This window comes from Agelaius phoeniceus, chromosome 9 (assembly GCF_051311805.1).
Source record: "Agelaius phoeniceus isolate bAgePho1 chromosome 9, bAgePho1.hap1, whole genome shotgun sequence".
In the NCBI taxonomy this organism is placed as follows: domain Eukaryota; kingdom Metazoa; phylum Chordata; class Aves; order Passeriformes; family Icteridae; genus Agelaius; species Agelaius phoeniceus.
In genome coordinates this window covers 11796021-11821788 of record NC_135273.1, presented here as the reverse complement: position 1 = coordinate 11821788, position 25768 = coordinate 11796021, and the positions used below count along the sequence as shown (strand labels likewise).

Sequence of the window (25768 nt, the reverse complement as noted above, 5' to 3'; positions counted from 1 at the left end):
GGAGTTTTACTTGGAAGGGATGCAACAGCTCACATGTTGGGTTGAACCCAATGCCCCAACACCTTGAGGCATCCTTTTCCCAAACAAATAGAATCCAGTTAAATATAAGTCAAAATCTGATCTTGGGCCAGTGGCACCTGGGGACAGATCTGTGTTAGCTTTGAGTCCTGCAAGCAACAAACCATGATGCAGAGATGAGCAGAGTGGATGGAACCTATTCAATATGTGGGCAAATCCTGAGCAGTATCCCATGCTGAGACCAGTGTTACCAGTTTGATCCCTGCTGGTCCCTTACTGAATTCATGTTAGCATGCCTGTGAGTTCCATATCCTCTGAGGTTGCTTTGCTTTTTTTTTATAGTACAGGTATTTCTGCCTGCTTGAGATAAAGGAGATTGTGTCTTCGCTTACTGCTACCTCATGAGTGGTAAAAAGTCATTAGATAAATTTTTAAGCTAAAAACCAATCTCTAGTGGGTGGCTTTTTCTTTCTGCTCTGCTTATTCTATGACAGATAATACTGCAATAATGGTCATGGCATGGCTCAAAAATCTGCCAATTGCCCTCCTGCAAAAGGATTTTTTTAGGGATGTTACCCTTTATGTTCCACAGCAACACTGAAGCAGTAAATTGAGGCAAGAAAAAAATGCTGTAGAAAATAAAGAGCTCAATGGAGAAAATGTTGCTGAGCTAGTCAGATAGCTTTGAAGCAGGATGGGTTTATTTTTGTTGGTGTGGGTTCTCTTCTTTTAACAAAGTTGCACCAAACCAATTCCCTTTCCAGCAGTGTGTGGTTGACCCTGGGAAATTCTAACTTTTGGCTGCAGCTCTTAAGGCAGCTGCTTCTCAGACCTAACAGTGGTGATTCAGCCCCAGTGAACACTGGAAGGCAGAGTTATTAAAGGGGTGCAGGGCATTCTGTGGGGCTGGAAGACATTTTGCTAAGGAAACAGTGGTGCTTTTATTATATGAATTAAAGACTAGCTCTGGGTGTGCTTCCAGAGCCAGAGCATATTAGAATGTTAACAAGGAGGTGTCATTCCCTTGAACCAGGCAAAGGAGTTAAGCAGGGTGTGGGTGGTTGATGAACTTGGCTGTGGATACCCATAAAATAAGCAGGTAAAGAAGATTCCTCTGGGTGAAATGGAAATTCAGGAGATTTCTTTTTCAGCCCATAAGGGCAAAATCTGTCAGCATTATTTAGGGCTTGCCACGAAAGGGCGTTTTTGAGCAGACATATTTAGAATAATTACTTTGATTTCCTGTGGATTAATATTCTCAAGAAGAATGACATCCCTGGCATTATTCTGGAATAGCTCTCCCACTTAATGTTCATGTTGCAGTTTATTCTGGAATAATTTCTCCAGGAATTCTTGCTGCTGGGCTCCCTGTGCTGGGATCACACTGGAAACATCCCCACTCCTTCCTTCTGCTCTTAGAAACATTTTGCAGGGAACTAGAAACAAAAGAGACTTCATGCTCATTTAGATTTTGTACAAGACTTCCTTTATTATAAATAAAGCTGCATGAGAAGATCTATACAAATTCAACAGTGTCCTGCTATAGAAGCAGCAGTTTAAGTACAGAATTGTACATCAAGGAAGACCTTAGTCTGGAGAGTTCTGGTGTTACTGCCCATCTTGGCTGCATTGCCAAATTCATCTCTGTACTACAGTTTTGCTTCTGAGCTAACATGTTACACACAGACCCCCCCAGTTCTAAAAAAAGACAAGTAATAAATAAAGCTGTTTACAAGGTAGGTGCTATGAGTGACAACTCCTCACTGAGCAGCAGCAAAGCTGTTACAGGTGCCTAAAGTCTCACTTCCCTCACCACAGAGAAAACACTGCAAAGACTTTGCATTAAAAATGGCTGGTGAACAAACACCAAATCTTGCTGCTTGAATACTGGATAAATTTTTGGATCATTTGTCTAAACTACATCTTTATACCCCTGTATATACCTGTATACAGGGAAGCTTGGAAAGAAACTCTTTTCTGTGGCTGCTTAACAGTGAACACCCAACACCACCCTTTAGAAGACATTCAGCTCCTGTACAGCAATAATAACCTTAGACCAAGACATTTTCTAAGGGCAAATGGCTCCTGAGGCTATGCTGTAAGATCAGTGGTTGCTATCAACCCACCACTAATTCCACTGCTTTGACAGAGCCTGTAATAAAATATTAAAACCACAAGTTGAGGGCTCAGGGAGTGGCTGGAAACCAGTGGAAGGCACTCTGAGTTCATGTGTTGAATTCACCTGGTTAGCAAATGGCAAGAACAGTATTGAGAGTCCAGGACACGCTGTTGACTTTTCTTTAGGATGTCTCACAGAGATACAGGCAGTGCCAAAGAGATGTTTGTTACCCAGGTAACTGCCATAAGCAGTTTGGTTTTAGAAGAACGTTTTTCACTTTAAACCACAAAATCTCAGTTCTACTCCCATCCTTTAAAGCTGCTTCCTCTGATTACCCACCCAGATTTCAATCAAGGCAGAACTGCCCATGGGCAACACTAAAATGTCTTAAGACATTTTTACTGGCTGGCAGCTGATGAAACTGAATTGTCTTATAAACCTTACTTTGTGAAATGTGAGCATGGGCTTTTACTGACAGGCTAGTATTTGGTGGGCAAAGATTTGATCCTGGAGAGACAAGGCAGTCCAAGGAATGATGTGCTTCACATCATGGCCTCCTTGTACCACGGCAGAGGTGTGGCCCAAAGAAACACTGTGTACCAGCCTCTCCTCTGATGGGACATGTCTGTACCTTTGGTTTGCAAGGAAGATCTCCACTCTGAGGCTGACTGAAGCTCAGCTTATAATCACAGATAACATTTCCTCCCAACAGGTATGAGTTGGTCCCCTCACAGTCTAAATGCACAGACCAGATCACTTTAAAGGCGCTCAGGACAAAATGAGCATATTGCATGTAGGAAAACTAAACCAAGCAATTTGCTTTCAGTGGGATCAAATCCATAAATCACTTGATTCAGCTCCAGCTTCTGTTCAACTAAACCCCATGGGAACACTTCAGGGTCAGTTTGGGCCTAAGAGAGAACAGGCATACCAGTACAGAAAACAAAGAACAAAAGATTCAATCTACTTATCAGTTCAGGTTCCCTTTGAGTCTGAGCAGCAGTGCTTGGGGCTGTGTAAAGACGAGTTTGGACACGTTTACAAGCCCTTTGCAACTGCTGTTGCAAAGCTTTGTTCTGACATTTTAATAGGGGAGTTACCTTGTTCTGTTCAACAGCCTTTTCTTCTCATGGTCCTCCTGCTCAACCTTATATAAAAGTTATTTTTCTACTCTGAATGCCATTTCCTGAGAGACCTGGGTCATAAATTTTTCTGTTCTTTGGACAGTCTAAATTTAGACTCCTGACAGGAAATGGCAGAGAAATTCTAATTTCTCTCTGGCTGGGCTGGGAGCACATTTAGAAGCAACTTCAACCACAACTGCTCCAGCATGACCTGCCTGCTTTACATGCCAGCAGTCCATGTAAAGCTGGGTCTGCTACAGGCACTTTGCAGTAAACCTGGGCAGGTAAAAATGCAAATCACCTGGGTTTGCAAACTACTTGCACAGCTTCTGAGGCAGCTTCCAGGTTCCAGTACTGACCCACCCTCCCTGTACCTCTGCTTGTCACTACCTGCTTGCCATGGCCCTTGAGATTGCTCCTGCTCTTTTCCTACTGGGCAAAGCCTTCTTGGCTGTACTAAGGAAAGCCAAGGATTTACAGCACTCGTTAGCGTCAGCAATTAGTCCTGCCCTGTTGCTCTCCTGGCAGTCTCCCAGGCACTCATCACCAAGGATGCTGAAGCAAGCACTGATGATCCAAGACTTTTTCCTACTGTCATTACCTACCAGCCTCTTCTCCCCCATTCCTACCTACCCCTTACTTTCTGTTCAGAGACCCTACTTAACTACCTGTGGTAATAAAAGCCAAGGGAGGCAGCACTTTGGGCATAGCTCTGCCACCATCTGTGCTTTCTTATAAACCAGGTGTGGAGACAGCAGTTACAGCTTTCTCTGCCTCTGTGTGTGAAGTGTCCCTCAGTGGTGGCAGGACAGAGAAGAGCAGACACCAATGAGGTGATGAAACAGTTTTTACCAGGAAAAGGGAAGAGAAGCCACGTCTATGGAGAGTTTGCTTATCAACTGGATAAGGCTGGATAACAAGCTTCATGCTGTGTGCTGCTCCCAGCAGTGACACAGGATTGAATTCTTCTCTCTGATGTATTAGAGAGGATTGATAAAAAGGAACCTGTGGAGAGATGGTAAAAGGATCCCTGACAGGTCTTACCTCACAGAACCACTCTCTTGTAAACAGGATTAAGGGAAGGCCTAGTGTAAAACTTTGCAGGGAATCCTAGTGTGAGAAAATGGTGGGAAAGGCCCCCTAGCACTGGAGGCCAGGCTTCTGGGACCAGCATAAAGCAATTATGCACTGGAGCCCTAGTTTGGACCCCACACTCAGGAGGGTGAGGATCTCCTGAGTCCTCTCCTTCAGCAAAGCCACCTTGCTGGGGCTGGGCAGCCCACTGGCACAGCACTAACATGCTTCCTGTGGGATTTCAGGCATTTCCATTTCTGCAATTTTTTTTTTTTTTTTTTTAGCACATGCCTCAAGATTCTCCCCTGGCCTGAAAGCCTGCAGCAGCTCTCCTCCTTTGCACTCCCAGCTCAGCAAATTACAGTCTACTAGTGCAGGTCCTCAGAGCAGCAGTCTTTAAAATTATTGAGGAGAATGTATAAAGTAGCTTTTGCCTGCATATGTGGAACAGAAGGGATGCAACATGGATCATAAGACAGCTGCAAGCAGCACTGCCCAGATCTACTACACGTGCATCTTTTTTATCCCTTCCTTCCCTGCTGACCTTGGCCTAATTAAAACCATGTGCAGAGAGTCACACTCTCAATTGGAGGCTGATCACTCCTGCTACCAGACTTCTGAGATTAGCTTCATTACAGGATAATTTTGGAGAACTGCTTCTTTTATGAAAGCAAAACTTACAGCAGTCATAGAAACAGAACAGTTTAGGCTGGAAGGGACCTTCAAAGATGATGTAGTTCAAGCCCTGCTCTTCCTTTCTCTCTAGGCTGTTCTCACGCCTTAGTGCCCCAAGGTAACAAAAACAAACAACCCAAAATGTCAGAACCCAATAGTGGTGTTTCTTTTATCTAAGATAATAAAAGTTCCTGTTCATTGATCCATACAAAACGGGCAGGAATATAAACCACCAGCCATGTTACCATGGAAGACTCAAGTGAAATGGTCTGAAGACACAGACCCTGGTCTGCTACATCCTCCCACAGGAGAAAAAAATGTGCAGGGGTATTTTTGAAGGACAGGACAAGCCATATAAGTTACTGCTGCAAGTCCAATCAAGAAGGCTTTTTCTTCTTATTTTTTTTTTAACTACAGTTCCCTTTTGAAGCTATGCTTTATTTAAGGACCTCCATCCAGTCTAGACCTTGTGCATGACCCTCCTCCTCTCCACACCAGCATGTAGACTTATGTTGCACTTCCCATTGGTGAAAGAGCTCCTGCTGTCTGCAAGCAGACAGGCTCCTTTGATCCCAGGATCCTGTCTCTGATTCCCCCACCCTGTTCTTATCTGCCCCTTCTGAAGGAAATGAAGTATTTGGCCACCATCAGACCCCCACCCCCATTTGCATTGCAGGCATCTGAATAAATTACTTATATTTGTTGCTCACCACTGCTGTAGCATGATTGAGGCACAATAGAAAAAATATATTCTTAGCTGCATAAAACCAAGCACAGCAGTGGAACAGAAACTTACTTCACCACCACATCTTCCAGTTTCTCCCTATTCTCCCCCCTAAGCCTCTTCCTTTCAGCAGGAACCATGGCCCAGGACTGGTTCAGCTCCAGACAAGAAGCTCTACTGGCAAAGTCAGTTGTCTCCAGGAGGCTTCAGAAAGCTGCCCTCTGGACTCGTGCTTAGAGTTTGGCTTCGGTTAAAGGGGTTCCTTACGGATCCCATTGGTGTGTGCAAGGGGAATGTGCACTGTGTACTCATTTATCAGTGCAGACATGTTCCTGAGCATCTCGTGGAACGTGTCCACCATCTTCCTGTAAATGTCCCTGCGTAGCACAAAGGGACGGAAAAGGTTGAGAGGCTCAGCCCTCTGAAATATGATGGGGAAACCCAGCTCTGCTGGTACCTTCCCATTGCCAATAAAGAAGTGATAAAGCTTCTTTTCATGCAAACATTTCTCTAGGAATTTCAGCATGTCCTGTAGGCGGGCCTCCAGCTTTTCTGGGGCCCAGTCCTGGCTGGGACGTGCCTGCAGGAGATGCAGCAGCACTGTTTTCAGGTGGTAGTTGGTGAGCCCACTGGGACCTGTGAGGCTGCACTGCTTCCCATGGAGGAAGGAGAGGATCTGAAGGCAGCTGACATGGCAGGCATTGGCAGGCAGTGTTTTGGAGACCAACTGGATGAACCTCCTCTCATACACTGCAAAGGTGAGAAACCAGTGGGTGCTGGAGGGGACATCTGCTGCCAGGCTGCTCCAAGGGAAGTGGGAGATGAAGTAAACGTCAGAGTTCTCATACTGCACCACAGGGGTGAGGTTAAAGGCAATCGATTTCCCTGATTTAAATTTTATCTTCAGGGCTCCTGGCGAGTCCAGGAGGCTGAAGGAAAGGTCAAATTCATATTTGTGGGAGATTCTGTTCCAGGCCTTGGTGACGGCAATCTGGAACCACTTCATGACTTGGTCGGCATCCAGATATTGAGTATTTTTGAAGCACAGGAGGTCTTCCATCTCACTGCTGGGCCTGGTACTACTGACCTGGCTATGGAGGAGGCACAGCATATCTTCCCCTAGTTTAGTCTTGTCACAGATGCAACCCGTCTCATCCTCATCTGCCCTGCACACCTTGATAGTGCCATAACCTTGTTCATCTGGGGGAAAAGAGTCACCAGAGCACCAGGTCTGGCAGTGAAAGCAGTAAGGCTCCGGGGGAGCAAAAGGCACTATCAGATCACAGACGAAGGGTTTGCGCACTCTCCAGTTCTCATACATGCTCCCCACACCCATGCAATCTTCCACTTCCATGTCAGCATCCCGGTTACAGACGCTCCTCAAGGCCTCCAGCAGGTCATCTGCAAAGCCTTCCACCATCTCCCGCATCCTGGCCATGTCTCCGGTGGTACCCAGGATACGCTTCTCATAGAAGCTGGCCAGGACAGCCTTGTCAGGCAAGGCCACTCCTTTAAATGCTTTCCCCAGGACTGCCATGTCATCCTCTTCTCCTCCTATGTCCTGCCAGTTCCCTTCCTGGAAATCCTGCCTCCAGAGCTCGATCAGCAGGAAGATGACCATGGAGAGGGCAGTCCACATATCCCATCGGACCTTTTCCTCTTTGCTTTCCTCCACTACCACTGCAGCCTTTTCCAGAGCCTTCTGTGTGGCTTCCTGGTCTGCGATTTCCTGCTCCAAGCGCAACTGCTCCAGCCGCAGGCTCTCCTCCCGCTCCTTCATCTTCTGGATGATTTCCTCTGTGTTTTCAGGGACCGTGCCATTCTCCTTAGGGAAGAAGAGCGGGTGGTTGACAATAGCTGTGATCACCAGTAGGCACACCCGGAAGAGTCCCACGGGCATGGCAGTTCCTTCCCTGGAAGACAAAGAAAGGTGAAATGACCCATGATTTGGAATATATTCCCTCAAGTACAAAAATGAAAGAAACTCCCCACTGCAACAAGAACTTTGACATCCTTTCCAGCCCTGGAAAAAATGCTGGAATCTAGAAACCACTAAGTGCACACCCATTTCTGCAAGTTATCAACCAACTTCCCCAAGAGGCTTTATCAGCTGATGGTGAGGATGAGAGTGGCTCTTATCAAATGAACTTGGAAAAACAGAACTCTGAAGGCACTTCCCGCTGTCAACCCACTACCATGCTGTTGGGCAGTATGAAAGGGCATGTCCTTCCTTTGCCTCTCCTTTAAAATTCCCTGGACAGAAAAAGAAAGAAAGAAGCAGGCAGAACCTCCCCAGCTGTAAAAAGCAGGACTGGAAATGAGCACTGCTTTTCCTCAACCTAAAGTTAATATTTCAGATGTGGCAGTGGCATAGGCAGGTCTGTCCTGGCCACGTTCCATGTTAAGCATGTCTGGGAACCCACAGAGCCTGCCTGGATCAGGGCAACCTTTACTGCCCTGCTGGTGAGCTGCACCTGAGTGGGAACAAGCCTGCACAGTTTTGTGCTTCTAAGCAGGCATTACAGGCAAAGCTCCTCCTGCCTTTCAGTACCATCAGGATCAGGCTGTGGCAAACCCTCCTGGCCCCCAGGATGGCTCATGATGGCAGTTCCAGAAAAAGGACACAGACAGAGACTCTACTAAAATGGAAAGGGTTTCCTTTAGCCCAGTGGTTCTAAAAGCATCAGGCTGCTTCTTTTTGGTGCTTACTACACTACCGACCTGTAGTAGAACATCAGAATCTCATTTATGGCTTTGATCTAAGCCCTTACCAGCTGTGCTTGCAGCCAGCTCACTCCTATTTGCGGTGACTTCAACAAGGCTGTGAGCCCCATCCCAGCCATAGCCCCGTGTGTCACCCATTGCACAGACCCTTGGCATGACTGAGACCCCTAGGGTGTTCTGGAGTGGCTTTGTGTGGTTACTGGCTCTGCTGCTCCAACCCCACATTTAATAAAGTTTTCTGTGCCACGGGGCTCACAATGAAAGGATTTAATTCCCAACTTTCTGGGACATGGTCCCATTGCCAGGGTCTCGGCCTGGTGGTGACAAGGCCTCCTAGAGGGCTGGGCCAGATGGTGCTCAGGCTAAAGCCTGGGTGTCTCCTCCCAGCTGGCATTTTTGTTTCTGGAGGGCTGGCATCACTATCAAGAGCCCAAGTGCCTGCCCAGGGCAGTACAATCTGAAGTTGTCACCCTTTGCTGTGATGTTGGAAGCTCACCAGTCCCTCTTTCTAGCAAAATCACTTCTCAGTCCTAGCACAGGAAGATCAGAAGGACAAGATGGACAAGCAGGGATATTTCCTCTTCCAGCTGGGAAATTTTAGGATAGCTGCTTTAATGCCTCAAAAGTGCTTGAGAGAGAAGGGTTTCTGTTACAGAAATAAAGTCTACCAATAATATACTTCATCAATCAGACCAGAAATAGCAATCTCATTCCTAAGTAATGCTGCTGTGGGAATGAAGCTGTTTCACAGAGAGCCAAGAGATGGTGAGGCACTCTGTGTGCTCCAGGGGCTCAGGGCTGTAATTCCCACTCCCTGGAATAGTTCCTTCCTGGCTTGAACCCAGTGTGTTTTGGTGCCACGGCAATCCTGCTGTCCCAGCATCTGGGCAAATAGGAAAATATCTCTGGCAATCTCATTTATGCCTCCACAGGGCACACAATAAAGATAGATCCACCCCAGTGGACCTTGTTATTGTAACTGCACAACAAACTGCTGGTTTTGATTGCAGGAACCTGGATTTCCTCAATGTGAGCAGTTACTGTACATGGGAACTGTATCCTTCAGCACACAATTATCTTTGCTTATGAGAGGGCTGGGACTGGAATAACAAGGGAAGGGAACAGGATTGAGATGTATTGTCCAAGCAGCAAGAAAATTCACACGGTGCTCAGGATAATGCTCCATGCCCCTCCCTGTGTAACATTTACCAGCTACCCTTTTATTTTAGATCCCATGCACATGCATAGATGAATGTTCTTATGCAGACATTGCTCTGAAAGTAGTTTGTGGCCCTATCTTGTCCTTTTTTACATTTACATTAACTCTTTAATTCATCAGGCAATGAATTAAAGCTGAATTAATGCCCAAATCTGGGTGTTCCAGTTATTCTGTGAGCTCCACTCCTGGCCACATTTTAAAAATGAACTGGGGTCGCCCTGCATTGCAAAGGGCTTTATCAGTTTGCTGGGGCAGGGCAGGAAGTGCTGGTGAGTTCCCTTCCTTAGTGCTACCCTCTTGCAGACCACGTGTGCCTTCCAAGCTTAAAAATAACATGGCCAGGGGCCAGGTGCCTCCTTCTTGCAGTCTGGACCAGGATGACATCACTGCTCTGCTCTGCTCAACCACTGTCCCTGCAGATGAAATGTTCTATTGCTACCACATTATGTTTTACTGTTACCAGGTGTGTAAGGCTGAAAGAAGTCAGCTTCCTCAGGATCTTCTTTCTCATGCCCAGCTGCCCATGGTGCCACTGCTGCCACAGGTTACCTGTCCCAAAGCTCTGACAGCAGCAGGGGTTAGGCCAGACACCCCCAGGTCCATCAGTGGCTGGCTCAGCTGAATTCCCTGTGGATCACACTGACATTCTGGGATACCCCAGCTCATTTTGCAGCAACCTCTTCCTTCAGCAAGAGCTACAGGCATCAGCCTCTGGAAACTGGAAGTGACAAGATCTTCAGATCACACTGATTTGCAAGAGGTCTGTCTGTTTTCAGCCCAGAGCCAGTTCTGCTGGTCAAAACTGCCCTTTTGCTACTGTAGCTACTCACTCCAGAAAATGAAGCCAAACATTAACCTCAGTTAAGGTTTAAGGTTAATGCTGCTCAGTGGCCAAAGTCAGTGGAGCCTGCCCTTGGCAGCAGCCAGGGTGGTAGAGGCAGAGCATTCCCACACCTCTCAGACACAGCTTTCCTGGCTAATATGAAAGGCTCAATAATACAGGTGAAACCAGTAGCACTGCCTGCTATGGCGCTCCAGCATTCCCCATAACAAAGGCTGCTCTTTTCCCTTGCTTTTAACTTCAGCCCAAGCTATTTAAGTCTGATAAAAATATTTATGCCTGCTCAGGCTGAGACAGCTTTTGTGTGGGGAAGAGGGAGAGAGTCCAAACCTTTCCAAGCTTGAGACTAAGAAAGAGAAATGGCAATTTTTCAATCTATGCATCAAATTTAGCAATGTTTCCAATATGGGGGGGGGGGGGGGGGGGGAAACAAGGTATTCATAAGTTTTAAAATAGCAAGTTCTCAAAGCAATCTGCAACCTTTTCTCAATTTCTCACCCTGCCAGTTTTTTCCCATTTAGAGTATAAACAACATCTGGACTCAGTAACAGGCTTACATCCTACCTACCTTCTGCAGACCCTCTCATGGCAGTCCTGGGGCTCCAAAACCCCCTAGAGAGTGCTGTGGTCACAGGTAGGCCACTCCTGCCAGCAGCCAAAGCAGCCCTTGCTCTGCTCCCTGGGCCAGGTGAGAATGCAGAGACCCCTCTTTTGTCCCATGGGCACAAAGCAGGGAAAGGTGCAGGAAGACCAAAGAAAGCTGCTTGGGAAATGAAGAAGGGCCAGGGTATGTGAAACCCCACTGTCTTGATGTGAAGCTGTCTCTGCTCACTGCCCAGCATGTGATGCTACTTGTTCAAACCTGCCTCTGGCACTAGAATTTGTTTCCTTCTGGGCTCTTCTGTGGCACTCACTGCTGTAGTGACTAGGGGCTTCACCAAGGTTAGGGTTAATGACCACTCTGCACAGCCCTGGGAAGTGAGGGGGCAGACACCACCCCATCCTCCAGCTGGGAGTGAGGTTTCAGAGAGATAAAAACAGCTGATCAGTCTGTTGCCTGATTACAAACAATCAGCTGCATCCTGCAGCACTTGGCATGTTCAAAGGGTCCACCAATGGTACCCACAGCCCTCCACCCTCAGCTCCCAGGCAGGGAGGGTCTCATCCTTTCAAACCTGAGGCTGCCTCCCCAGCTGGAGGATCCTGACCAGCTCCAGAGCAGGTCCTGGATGATGCAGGAAGCCCCAAGAGAGGAAAGGGAATGATACTGCTGCTGTCATGCAGTTCAGGTTGGTGCCTAGGCCAGCTCTCACCCTAGCTGATCTGAGAGCCCTGTGCTGCACAATTTACTGATGTTTGGCTTGCCTGGAGCACAGTTCCAGGGAGCACAGCACAAGGAAAGGGAAGCAGCACAGAAAGAAGCCTTCACAGAGCCAGGCAGCAGCAGCTCCACCTTCAGCTTCTTCTCCTCCTCACCTAGGAGCATCACAGAGCTCATACAGGGTTTGTGTGGACCAGCCTGAAGCAGCTGCTGCCCTGTGGCAGTGTGTGCCCCTTCCCAAGCCACGCTGTCACAGGGGATTTCCCTGAGGGGCAGCCAAGTCCTTCATGGAGATGATGATGATGCTCAAAGTCACAACAATGTCCTGTCCCTTCCAGCTACATGTGCTTAGTCTCTGATGACCCTAAGCCTTCCTCATACCCTTTTCCATAGCAGCTTCAGAACCTTTTGCCTCCTGCTCAGCCTGGCAAAGGAAAGAAAGAGATGGCAGCTTGCAGCTTGCCTCTGCAGGCTGCTCATGTGCTCTGAGCCCAGATAACCACCTTCTCTGAAGGGAATGTATTTCCCTTTCATTAACAGTGAACTTTCTTTACTCAGGAGTTCCTCATGCAGCTTTATTTTTTCAGCCATTTTATTCCTCTAAATTTTGAATCATGGTAAGCAAAACATGCTCTGGCTGGTGTTCAGCAATAAACCAGACAGGACTGAGCTGAAGCTTTGATTCTTAAATTGGAAAAAACCAAGTCAGGCCACTGAGTGCAGTTCAGTATTACACTGGAACACGCCAAGACATCACTTACAACACATTCAATTGCTTCCTGCAATCTGGCTGACACAAAAGGCAGTGAATAGGTGGCTGCTACATTGTGTTTTGTTTTGGTAGGCTGCAAAAAAAGAGGCATTTCAAGTAGTTAATAGAAAATACAGCTGGTTGGGAGGCATTTTTCATTGAAAGCTGCCAAATTTTTGAAACCAGAATTTTCATGGGAACAAATATGATTTCTGACTCTCTTATTGGGAAGGTTCTTGAGGTTTGGAAAGGACTGTGCTATTTGTTTTGACTGCAGAGACTAACAGGTCAAACCAGGCACTAACCTGGGACTTTCTTACTGGGAAGAAGTGAACCTCAGTCTGAGGGGTTTCTGCCCAGCCCAGCTGTGCTTCCTCATGGTTGAGCTTCTGGGAGCTCTGTGATGCCTTCTCTTGCTGTACAACAGTGAAAAATTACCTTCTGGCCTTTGAGTGTTTAGCCTGAAAAAAGCTTCTGCTGTATATATGAAGGTCTAGTAAAGAATAAAAGTTTGCTGAAAGCGCTTAGTAATGCACCATATCCTTCTCCAATTTGCAAGTATCACTGCCACCTCTGCAGGTATTCACAGATATGATCCAGCTGCCGCTGAAAGAAATAGGTTTATCTTAGTGGGGACTACAAGGTCTGATTTCTAAGAAACTTGCACAATGACAGAGAAATGGGAATTACAGAGATGCATGTCAGTATTATTTTTACTGCCCAAAACTTGGACAGATGCAGTTTCTTAGACAACCCCACACTCACACAGCACAGTGCACCCAGGACAGGCTCTTGCTCTCCCATCTCCTGAGCAGAGTCAGCTGCAGCACAGATAGCCCAGACAGGAAAATAAGGGATAAAAATCCAATTCAGAGCCTGAGCAGCACCAGCTTGTGCTGTTTTTTCAGCCCCTATGAATTAAACTGTGTGCAGGACATCAGTGGGATGAGATCTCAACTGGGACAGAACAGTGCCAGCCACAGCAGCTCTAACTCATATTCTGACTTGTTTTTCAGCATTCAATTAGTGCTACAGACAAAGTACCAAATTCCAGCTGCCAGCACCATCACAGTTGGTTCAGCAAAGACAAGTGGGACTAGGCTCTGTCTTTGGCTCTGTGGGGAGAGCCAAAGCCAAAAGCCTCAAGTGGGGAAGGACCAAATGCACCAATACATGAGGTGCAGGGGCCTGGATGTTGAGACTGGTAACACAACCACATTTAAAACCAGAACAAGCCAACTGGCCTGCACAGGACTACGGCAGTCAGGTATGGCAGAGCAACTGCCTTCCAAACCATGCCTGGAAGCCACACCCCAGATTAGCTGCTTGGCCACAGCACAGCAGCTGGACAAGGCCACTTGCCTGACAGCTATTGTTCTGCTGTTTGACTGAGAACATGAGCCTTTTGTAATATCCGTGGACATCCTGTCCCGGGCCTGCTGCAGTGCCAACGGGGTCAGTCGCGCAGCCCGCCTCGGACATCCTGCCCAACAGGTCTGCTGTGCACTTCTGGAAACAATATTTTCCTCCTGGGGGTCACCAGATCAGGTATTTCCAAGGAAATGCTGATGCTCATCCTGTGTACAGGACTAGACAGCCCTCCCTTCCCACAGGCGGGCGGATTTGGGGGGAATAAGCACGTGAGGGGCACTGAGAGTGCTCTGGAAGCAGACACTGCTGTGCAGCCCCAGGTCCAAATGAGAGACTTTGTCAGCTTCTCTCCAAGCAGAGGAGAGCTTGACTGGCCCTAGGAAAGACAGGTAGTCTCTCTCTCCTGTCCTGTCATGTACTGCCTTTGCCATCAGGAAGCTTTTTCTCAGGCCTTGTTAAGTCTCCCTTGCTGCAGTTTGAACCCCCTAACATTCCAGTGCCCGCTGTGGGTACAAGTAGGACGGATTCTTTGTTTTCTTCTTGCAGTAGCACTCAAGATGTTCAGAGGCACTCCTGTCCTGTCTCAGCTCTCACTGTACACAGGTGCATTTACAAGCTGTTGCCATAAAATCCCACAGTTCCCCTTACCCCAAAGCCTAGACAGTACAAAATATTTTTCCTGGCTCAAAGGGAGCTATTTGCCTTCTAGGGCTCTTTTCCAAAACCCAAAGAGATGTGGCACGTGTCAGATTTTCAGTTTTATGATCAAGTGGGGATTTATTGGGCCCATTTCTAAGTCATTGTTTCTCAGTGCATACAGGTATCATGCCACTAATCAAAACACTAATCAAAACATGATCCTCTTCCTGCCCCAGGAGCCAGTAGCCACCATTAAAGGCAGCTTTAACAAGTAATGAGTAACGCAGAGACACCTCATGTCCCCAAAGCACTCACTGTTTACTCCTTGCAAGGCTGGACTCAAGAGAGGGTGCCCATGGAGACCAGGAGACAGCCAACAGCATGAGGAACGTGTTACTCAGCATCCTGCTCATCGCCTGAATGTGTTTTTATTGCTTTTTGACTATGCAAGCCAGCTCAGCTCTCGTTAGCAAGCAGGACATATGCAGTCTGTGGAGTGCCTTGGGTTCCCTCTGCTATGGCCAAGAAGGGGTTTTACAAATTGGAACACAGTGTTGGCTGCAGGAGAGGCAGGAGGGCAAAGGTAGGAGTGTGTATGTTACGTGACTCCCACCCACATATTGAGCTGTTGTAGTAGGGCCACAGCCAGGAACAGCTTGTGTTTTTAAGCCAAATAAATTTTGTTTGGTTTTGTCTGTTAATAGTGAGGAAAACAACTGGAGTAAACCAAACTTTTGTGGGTTTTGGGTTCTTTTTTTTTTAAGAGGAGAAAAGACACAGGCAAAGAAAAAACCCCTTAGCTTATCACCCTTACCAGCACCCTCCTCCTCCAACCCAACATGATGGGAGCCTGGGCAATAGTTGGTCATTCCCTTGCACAATCCTTCATCAGCACAGATGGACAAACACCCCTGCTGCTCCACCAAAAGCCTGAGAGTGTCAACCACAATGGATGGAGCAGTGTCGCTGCACAGATCCTCTCTGGCCTCCACATGGTGCTCATGCTGGGCCCTGCTCTGGCTGTCACCCCCTCAGCCACACAATAGCTCCTTGCACGTGAGGCAGCCATGGCTCATGGGTCCCACCTGGCAGTCACCTCAGGGAGAGGTGCTGAGTAGAGAAAGAGACCAATTGACAAGATGTTTGTTTAAATCTGCCCTCCTTTTCCCCACTTAATGCTCAGCAAGGTGGAAAAACCCCTCACCAGTGTTGTTAAATCAGGCAGTGGCTACTCTGGCTCTCCTCATCCTGTGGTAAGAATATGCATCCTTGTACATTCAACTTAATTGTGCACCCACTGGAACAAATGCTTTGGTATTAAAATACTTGGTGGAAGCATTATTAGAAAGTTGATTTCCCAGCAGGGATACAGCACTCCAGCACATCTCAGAAGAGCACATGTGGATGTTGGCAGGCTACAGACATGACTTGCAGAGTGATTACATTTTACATGTGAAACTATAAAGTCCCATTTCACTCATGAACAATGAGCACTTACATATTACAGACAGTGGAAAGCACAGCAGTCACCAGACACTTCCACACTGAGACACTGAACAAACACATAGCAAAAAGAAATTATCATCTTGGGTTGGGAATTTGGCTGATCTGAGATCTACTCCATCACAGTCTTGACTCAGTGACCAAGCCACACTCATAGCCCAGGAAACCTGCAGGCCCAAGTATCTGCTTAAACAGGACCCAAAACCACTGGATGGGATTGAAGGTTTGTGTGATATTGGACCATTGTTTTGCTAACTAGTCACTGCTGTTTGTATTCAAACAATAGGGAAAGAACTGTATTTAAAAGCTGGCTATTGTTGCCAAAACGTCACCACAGAAATCAAAAGCAATGCTTTATTCTGTTGCCTGAAATTCCAGCTTTTTTTTTTTTAACACAATATAGTTCTTTAAATAAACTAAAAAACAAAACACAACCCAACCGACTGTGAAAGCCCCTGCAGGGATGGGTAGAGGGTGTGGAAGGAAGAGAGAACAAAAGCACTTTTACTGCATTGCCCCATTTCCTTGCCCCTCACCAAGATGACTCCCTGATCTAAGCAGAGACACTGTGCATTGCACACAGCCTCTGAGGAAGAATCAAACCCTCTTACTTCATTACCTAATGACTCTAGAAAAGATCAGGAGAAACAACACAAATGCTTTGGGAAGCAGAAATCCCAGTCTTGGCTCACTTGCCATAAACCTAAAAACTGCCAAGGCAGACGCATGCACAAAAATATGTTGGCTGCAGAGTACTTCTGGCTAATCCTGCTCTTCAAAATGAGTTTGAATAAATAAAAAGCAGCAGAAAAAAGCAAAGTCATACAAGAAAACAAACTGCCCCACTTCCCTACAATATTTCCATGAAGCTCGTCCTTTCAGCACCCGTGGCCACCAACCCAGAGCCATTTTCACCCAAGGGAATGACTCAGAGATAGCCTATTGCCACATGCACTCATATTTAATAATTTTCAGGTGCTCTCTGCTCAGTCCTCTCTTCTTACCAAGAAAAGGAAACATCTCTAAGCTCTTTGTTTTGCTGAAGAATTTGTAAACTGAATGCTGGGAAGAAAAACTCTACAAAGACTCAAGGGATGTAACTTGCAGTGCTGCAGCAGAAATATCAAACACACATATATTAAGGTTGTGAAGCCACGTGGTTTTCATTTGGGATGTGTGGGGTGAGCACATACGGTTGCTTTCTTTATACCCTAAGCACAACAAAGGAAGGCTTTGTTTGAAAGCCAAGGGACAGCCTCTCACTTAAAGGCTGAGTTACAACGTAATGGGAGCTGTGAGTCATAGCTGGGGCCCCTGCTCACAAACCCCCCCTCTGCTGCAGCAGGCAAGGAGCTCAGCAAGGAGCACAGCCTCCAGCTCCACATAAGAGACCCAAAGAGTCCAGGACTGGCAGCAAACACAGGGCAGAGTGAGAGCACGTGTTGTGGATGCCTTAGCACACAAACACATCCCTTTCAGTCAACATTTCTGCTGTAACTCTGTCAGAGCGTGAGATCACTGCCCTGCACCTCTTCCAAAAGCACAATGCAGCTATGAGTCAACAGGAAGGTGGGATAAACATAATCCAAGCACCTTCAGACCATCTTTTGATTTTGGCTGCAGAAGAGCATGGCCATGATTCTTGGACTGAGCATAGCTAGGTGGGAGCTGAGCAAAGTAGCTCACTAGGTGGGACCACACTAGAGCTCTGTCCTTAAGTCACCTACTGTGCCAGATAATTTGTGTCATTGTGTGTTACAGGAGGAGAGTCAACTGATGGATTCCAGCTACCCAAAATAAAGACATCCCTTCCATTCTTGCCCCTGCAAGACTGGAAGATAAGGGCAAGTTTAATTACCATGAATGAGTTCCAATCTGCAGTGCAGAGGTGTCTGTGTGCTGCTGAAACTTCAAGTATTTTCCCTCACATTTCCAATAGTCCCAATGTATTTGGTTGCTAAATCCCCAAAGGGCTTTAGAAATAAAATTCTCCTCTGAAACCAGTGGCAGATAGGCACCTGAACATCCAGGAGGAAACAGATTAGGATTGAAGCATTCTGGGTGCAGATACAGAACACCAAGCCCCTCTGAGAAGCATTATAGTGTGAATATCAAGTGTGACATTTTAAGCTTGAGAACATCTCCTTAGCTCTGCCTCTGGTACATGTTAACACTCTACCGGAGCTTAAAAAATAGGAGGAAAAAGAGGTCTGAAAAAGCAATAGAACTTCTTCCCTCTGCCTACATGCATGGCTTACACTGTGCCTCGATGATTTCTGGCAAGTCTCTGTTTACTTTATTCTGAAAAGCTTCCAGCAAATCTCTGCCTCCCAAGGCAGTCTAGACTACTGCTTAGCTGCCCCTACCTGCAGGAAAGTCTCCTTATCACTGCATGTGCTTTCTCCAAAACAAGCTGTTTGGATCCCTGCTGGGATCCTGGCACAGGCAGGTGGTATCTTGTCTTAGGGAGCTTCTCTACCTCCTTGAAACAGTGTGGGAACCATTTGCTCCCATTCCTCATCAGGTGCTCACGACTTACCACCAAATCCTCTGCAACTTGGAAGAGCTGAAAGCAAGGCACTCCTAAGCTGATTTACATTGGTTTTTCTGGGTCTTACCACAAATTCTACCTTTTCAACGACAAGCACCCACCATCCCCAGAGGCAACCCAGGGAAAGAAGAGCTGAACCACATAGGTGGCTCAGCTGACACCTTATAACTCATGTCCCTTTTCCTACTCAGGCACAAGAGCATTCTCTACGTGCTCTTCCCCTGGTTTCAAAAGTGAAGGAACAGTAACAGTTTTCCTTTGCCAGGCAACCAGAATAACCCAATAAGCCCTGCTAGACTGTGCCTAGCAGGGCTTAAAGTCTGCAACAGCTGGCTGCAATGGTCCTCATCCTTGCCAATACCATGCTTGGTTTTTCTGAGCCACATACATGGCAGTGGGATGTATCAGATGTTTTCCATATACCTGCTGAAAAAGCATCTCTGCCTTGAGGCAAATATTGCTGATACAAATAATGTGCTAGATCAGCCAGAAAAACCTGCCTCTGGAGGAGGGATAATAATGAAACATGGTGAATGGAAAGGAAAAAGAGAAAGAGCTTCATTTACACACAGGAGAATGGCAGTGGGCCAGCTCTCACAGCTTTCTTTGATCGGGGCTGGCTGGAGGAGCATGCCAGGGAACTCTCTGAGCTGAGCTTTGCTAGAGCAGAGCAGCTGTTTGAACTCTGTGATGGGAAAAAGGGGACAGACACCACCCAACACAGGTCCAGAATAAGTAAGTAAAAAAAAAAAAAAAATCATGTGGAGTGCATGAGCTAACAGGTACTCAGAGCTGTAGCAGGACATTGTGGCAGCCAGGAGTGCTGCTCTGGCAGCTCCCTCTGTCATCAGCTCCAGCTCTTGCCCTCCCACCACTGCTGCCCGTAGAGCCTCCTGTCACACACTTGCAGAGCAGCACTGCCACACATCTTGGTTTCACCCAGTTCTCCTTTCAGTGTGTTTTTAGGGGTTTTCATACAAACATGAAATCTCTACACATCGCTGGCTTGTGAAAGCACTATTTCCCTTTGTCTGCCTCTGCTGTCACCCTTGATCATCTGAAGTTGTCCAGGCACTTCCAGGCATCTGCTCTCCCTCTAACACTTAGAAGAGGGGAATTCCAGTACTTTCCCAGTCTGGTTAAAGTACTTTTGGCAAGTTCTCCTCTGCAGCAGAAAATGGATGAGTAACTGATGTCAGCAAAGCTTTGGACCCTTTTGTTCCCCTCTGCCATCACTCTCTGACTAGATCTCAACTGTACCAAGCAGTCAGATAGGACCAATTTTATATTGAGAGTCCAAAAGGGAGAAGCTGTTAACACTGATCTTCCAAACTGAAGCCATTTCCAAATTAAACCTTTACAACACTTCTACGTTAGCTTTGCAAGAAGCTGTCTGTACCTCACTGCTGGGAAGATTTCTAAAATATGAGCCACACCAATTTCCTTTCAGCATTTCTGCTGCAAGGCTCAAGATCTCCTAGTGAGAGCCCATCAAGAAGCTTTTTTAAATCACATCAAATCTGGAAGGAAGAATGACCCCTGGAGCACTTACCTGCTACACAGCTTTGCAGGTGCTCATTAAACTTCACATTACTACAATCACTGTGATGCAGAGAAGACTAAATTCAGTCACCCGCCACTGAAGCACAGCCAGGAAGTCTGCAAAACACAGAGAATGAATGAGGAAGTGCAGGCAGAAGGTGGGTACATAATGCAGTTATCTAAATTATGGATTGATTAAAAGAGAGATTAACTCACCCCCTTACCTAATAAAATGATCATAAAAGCTCAAGAGACCAGGAATAATCCGTTTGAAGTGATCAGGGGAGAGTTAAAATGCTGCTTCTCCCATGGGTGTCGGCAAGCAAGGACTTCCCTCCTCTGACTCCATCCTCACCCACCAGCACTCTCCTTTTAAAATGGATTAGGGTCAAATGAGCAGCTGCATAAGTGCAAGGGCTGGGACAGTTTTGTCTGGGATTGGTTTGTCTAGAAAAGGCATCTAGCTTCTGTAAGCAGCTTGTAAGGTAGAAATACTTGCTCGGGGAGTTGGGTTTACAGAGCTAATGGAGAAACAGAAAACAGAAGAGGCAGGAAGCAAGGGTAAGAGCACAGGAAGATGTGAAACACAGAACCGCAAAAGATAAACTACAATATTTTAGGATAGAGAAGTGAAGAAATTTTATATGCAACAGGAAACAACCAGGAGGAGAAGAAGACCAAACAAGCTGGTTGCAGGCAGAGAACAGAGACATTCTTCTTCCCCAGCTGCACACAAATGGGCTGGGGAGGAGGAATGCACCTCCCTCATTTCCAGCTACCACCACTTCAAACTTTCCCACTGTCCTCGTCCAAAGCCTGATGAAACGATCAGTGTGGGCTGATAGAGCCTGAAGCCCATTTTAAGGGCTCAGCATTAGCTTGATGCATCCTTGCTCTCTTGAACTCCTTCAGTTCCTCCCACGTACCTGCTTTGACCAGACAGTGTGTACAGTTTCACTTCTCTGTTTCCATCTTCCACTGTGAGGCCAAACTGGGCAAATGGGCTCTGCCCAGCCCTCCCATCTTGCAGGGCTGCTGGTGCCTCTGCTCAGCTGGTATGCCACAACACCACCAGCAGCAGCACAGACTGCTGAGCACAGGAGAAAGACACCCCAAGCCCCAAGGGTCTGGATCTGCACTAATATCTGCACTAATATCCCAGTGGATATTTGTAAACCCTCAGGGCCTGCAATGTCTGGTCTCATGGTGGCTCAGGGCCAGTGAGGTAGAGCAGGTGTGTCTGCTTGGAGGAAAGGAGCTATTAAATGCTGGGCAGGAATTGCTTCTATGGGACATACAATTCATTTGTTAAGATAATTTTTAAATCTCAAAAGAGAGAGTTTTAGTTAGGGTCTCCCTCAACTTTGTTTGTAGTTGTTGGAGAGACCTTGACTAAGCCTTATGGGTTAGTCAAGGTCTGGAAGGCCAAAATGATGTCTCTCCAGAACCTCCAGGCTGAACAACTCTCTCAGCTTGTTTTGATAGGAGAGGTGCTGCAGCACTGTAATCATCTTTGTGGCCTCCTTTGTACTTGCTCCAAGAGTTCCATGTCCTTCCTGTGCTGAGAACCCCAGAGAAGGATGCAGCACTGTGGGTAGAGTCTCAACAGTGTGGAGTAGAGGGGCAGAATCCCCTCCCTGACCTGATGGCCATGCTGCTTTGGATGCAGCCCAGGACATGTTTGGCTTCCTGGGCTGTGGACACACATTGCTGCATTGGTCCAGTTTTTCATTCAGAGAGACCCCAAGTCATTCTCCACAGGGCTGTTCTCAAGTTCTCCCAGTCTGTCCTCATATCTGGGGTTGCCCCAAACCAGGTGCAGCATCTTGCACTTGGCCTTGTTGAACTTCTGAGACTCTTGTGGGCCCACCTCTCCAGCTTGTCCAGGTCTCCCTGGATGCCATCCCTTCCCTCTGTTGTGCCAACAGCACCACTCGGCTGCGTGTCATCTGCCAAGCTGCTGAGGGGGCACTTGATCTCACCATGCCACTGATCCAGGTACTAAAGACACCAGTCCCTCAGGGACACAACTGGCTTTCACCTGGACAGAGAGCTGATGACCACAACGCTCTGGATGTGTCCATCCAGCCAAATCCTGATCCACTGAACAGTCAACCCTTCCAATTAACTTCTCTCCAATTTGGAGATGAGGATATCATATGGAATCACGTCAAAGGTCTTACAAAAGTCTAGATATTTTCTGTCTTCTCTTGACAAACATTGCAGTCACTCCATCACAGAAGGCCACCAGATTGGTTAGGCATGATTTGCCCTCAGTCAAGCCATGCTGGCTACCTCAAATCACCTCCTTTTCTTGCATAAGCCTTCTTAACACTGCTTCCATGAGGAAGTCTGAGCAGCCCAGCACAATGTTTGTTTTGAGCCAGCCCTATATGAGAGCCTCCTCTCCTTGACAGAAATGAAAGCTGTCCTTGCTCCAGCAAAGCTCAGCAGCTGATCTGGCCTTCAGGTCATGGCAGTAAAACCTGTTTGTTTTGCTGCTGGTCAAGGTTGGCTCAGCCAGCTTTGCATGGCCCACGTGTATTTAAGAATAAACAAGCTAAAAACAGAGTCTTGCTGCAGCTACACCCCAGGCCAGCTCTCCAGCCCTCAAGCTGATTGAAGGTTGGCCACCTGCCTCCCTGCCCGCCCCAAGGAGTGAGCAGGCAGAAAGTTTTGCTTACACAGCTGAGCCCACATCCCTGCAAAACCTGGAATTCATGGTTGGGCACATGACAGTGCTGCCCATGCACACCCTGGCCACGTTCTCTCCCTCTAGCCTGGAAACCAGAGTCTCTACCTCTCTCCGCCACCCAACAATTACAAGTGCTGATGGAAAATATGCTGCCTGGCAGCAAACCTGCTTTTTCCCCAGTATAAATGGATTGGAATAACACTTGGGAGAGAAAAAGCTGGCCCACCCAACAGTCCATTTTAAAGAGGATCTAAAAGAACAAGCCAGAAACTTTTTTCAGCTTCCTTTTCCATTGCACCATTGCTATGGATTGCAATTGCAATTCTGCAAAGCAGAGTGAGCAGGACAGGACAGCACAGGACAGCAGGGAGACTCATACAGGCTCTTCATGGAGCTCATATACTGTGTTAATTCATTTGCAGGCAAGCTCAAGATACTGAAACCACAGTCAACAGGTAGACAGTTGTAAAAGCCAGACTGAAATTGTCCTTTGGAAAGCCATACCATTTTACTTAAAAAACAAACTCAGAAATTAGTTAGATCAGTTTGTGAAACACCAGTGTTAGGTTTCTGTGGATCAGGTTCCTTTCCCATGTTAGTCATTGCCATGCAAGAAGAATCACAAGCCCTGGCATCCCTCTGAGACATCATGCAGAGACATCCAGGAGCCCTTATTGCCATGGATAGCACCAACAAAAAAACAAAACAGGAGCAGAACGTGCAGCTTTTGGCTGCCCTAGTCATCAGATGGCCCAAATCAATTATTCAGGAAAACCAAATTCCTCAGTCACTGACCAGGGCTATTTAGTCTGACTTGAGGGGGAAAAGAAGTGTTTTAAAAAAAAAAAAAAGCTGTTCTTAGTATATAGTAATACTCCGAGCAACAAAAAGAGAAAGACAGGTGAGGGGTCGCCACCTGAGCTCTTGGTAAATAAGTTCAGTGCCTCTGGTGTGCACAGGACACTTTTTCCTTGCAGATGCCACTGATGTGGACACAGATAGATCACTGAGTCCTGTACACAGAAGTCATACAAGCAAAAAATAGTGTCATCAACAGCTGGGAGCCAAGAAGCCCTCAGGATTGGCCCCAGTACTCATACTCTTCTCTGAATTTGGGAAATCAATTACCTTTCTCCACATCTGTGGCAATCACACTTAATATGTGCAGTTCCCATGTGAGAGCAGCATGAAGCATCTATTGTGCTGAAAACAAAGTTGAAGAGAAGGCTTGAAGCTTTTATTCCTAATTTGTATGCTCTGCTTTTGTTTGAGGACTGAGAGAACCCCTTTCACTTATACTGAGGAAAATCTGACTTTAAAAGCAGATGGCTATGAAGGTGGCCAGAATCACTTTAGTCAGAGCTGCAGAGGAGCATTACCATCATCACCAAACCAAACTAAAACACCTCACACAACACAATATGCTGCACTACAGCAGCTCTCCTGTCCAAGTTCTGCTTCCATGGTGGCTCAGGTCCTTGCCTGGCAGCTCATGGCAAACACTTGTGCCTGAAGGACACGCACAGGGTATGGGTGAGGCCTGCAGCCCTCATTAAAAACATATGAATAGTAATGTTCACTCAGAGACACTTCTCATCTTGCCTATTTTCCTGAAGGATTTTAGCATGGCAGTTCCCAAGAGAACTGCTTTGGTGGGAGCCTGCCAAGCTGAAGAAGCAAAGGCCTGTAAAGCTCATGTTCTACACATCAGTTTCACAGCCCATTGCCTGCCACTATCACAGTCCTGGCTCACTCTGCTTTGAGCTACAAATACCTGCTGGCCACCTTCAGAAACATGCCTACACACATGAAGAGAAGCTCTACTGAAAGTACCCCTCCAGCTCCCCTGAAAGCTTCACTCCTTCTCTCTGTGCTCTTTAGTGAGATGTTGTGTATCAGAAGAAGAAGTTTTAAACCCATGCCGTGTAACACTGAACACGCAGCGAGGTTCAGTGATGCATTTTGCATGGACTGTACATGTCCGAGGCCAGCGCTGGCCCCAGGACACCACGGGCTGTGTCACCAGCAAAGGGCGATGGCCCAGAGGTCTCTGCTCACTCGGCCCGGTCCCGCCGAGTCCCCGAGGGGCTGCGGCCGCTCTCCCGCCGCCCGGCGCGTCCGGCTCCCGCCTGGGCTGCAGGGAGAGGGATGCCCAAAGCTCTGCAGAACTTTGGTGGCCGCACTACCCCCTCCCAGAGGCCCGACCCTGCTGGTGCCCTGCTACCCACCGAGACGGAGAGCACGCACAAAACAAAAGTTACCCCGTCAGGAGAACCGGGGGACAACCACACCAACGCGACCGCCGCGGGCAGCCCGCACGGCCGCTCCGTCCGACCCGCATCCCCCGCGCCCCCGGGGCCCCGCACAGACTCACCAGGCCGGGCCGCGCCGGGCCGGGCCGGGCCGGGTCGGCGGCCCCGCTCCGGGCGCTCCGCGCACTCCGGCGCTGTCGGCTCCGGCTCCGCGCGGCTCGGGGCAGAGCCCGCCCCGCCCGCGCTGCCGCTGCTCTCTGGTTCGCTGCTTCTCTCCTCCTTCAAGCCACCCCCGCCAGCCCTAGGAGCCGAGCCGTGCCCCGGCGGGCGGCAGCGAGCCGTCTGAGCTCCCCCTCGGCTCCCCCATGAGCTTCCCAGATGGTGCTGGACCGCGGGCACGGCGGACGGAGAGGAAATGCGCTCATCTTGCTTCTCGGATGTGTTCTGACCTCCTGGTGGTCGTGCCTGAAAGTCAGGAAAGCAGCTGAAACGCGGAACCTCGTGTGCTGTTCTTATCAAAGCAAAGGAGTCGATCTCGGAACTGCTGACCCATTTTCGTGCTCCAAGCTGGCACAAGTAAAAAGCTGTGGAGCTGCTAACATCCTTCCCCAGAAGTGGCCCAGAA

At 47.7% G+C, this 25768-nt stretch overlaps 1 protein-coding gene across 2 annotated transcripts; it reads right to left on the bottom strand.

Annotated features, from left to right (window-relative positions):
* Positions 1-1481: 1481 nt before the first annotated feature.
* ITPRIP (inositol 1,4,5-trisphosphate receptor interacting protein) lies at positions 1482-25561 on the bottom strand. Of its 2 annotated transcripts, none has more exons than XM_054637621.2 (3): positions 25266-25561; positions 20207-20313; positions 1482-7647 (listed from the first exon to the last, which is right to left on the bottom strand). In XM_054637621.2, exon 3 carries the CDS (start codon positions 7632-7634, stop codon positions 5985-5987), a length of 1650 nt encoding a protein of 549 aa, XP_054493596.2. In that variant the 5' UTR covers positions 7635-7647; positions 20207-20313; positions 25266-25561; the 3' UTR covers positions 1482-5984. The 2 variants fall into 2 exon arrangements, with proteins under 2 accessions (XP_054493596.2, XP_077039019.1); XM_077182904.1 differs by lacking the exon at positions 25266-25561 and adding an exon at positions 24020-24095.
* Between the last annotated feature and the right edge of the window lie 207 nt (positions 25562-25768).

Bases quoted from the DNA above. Each gene is read 5' to 3' on its own strand.
- ITPRIP (XM_054637621.2), bottom strand. From the start codon at position 7,634: ATGCCCGTGGGACTCTTCCGGGTGTGCCTACTGGTGATCACAGCTATT.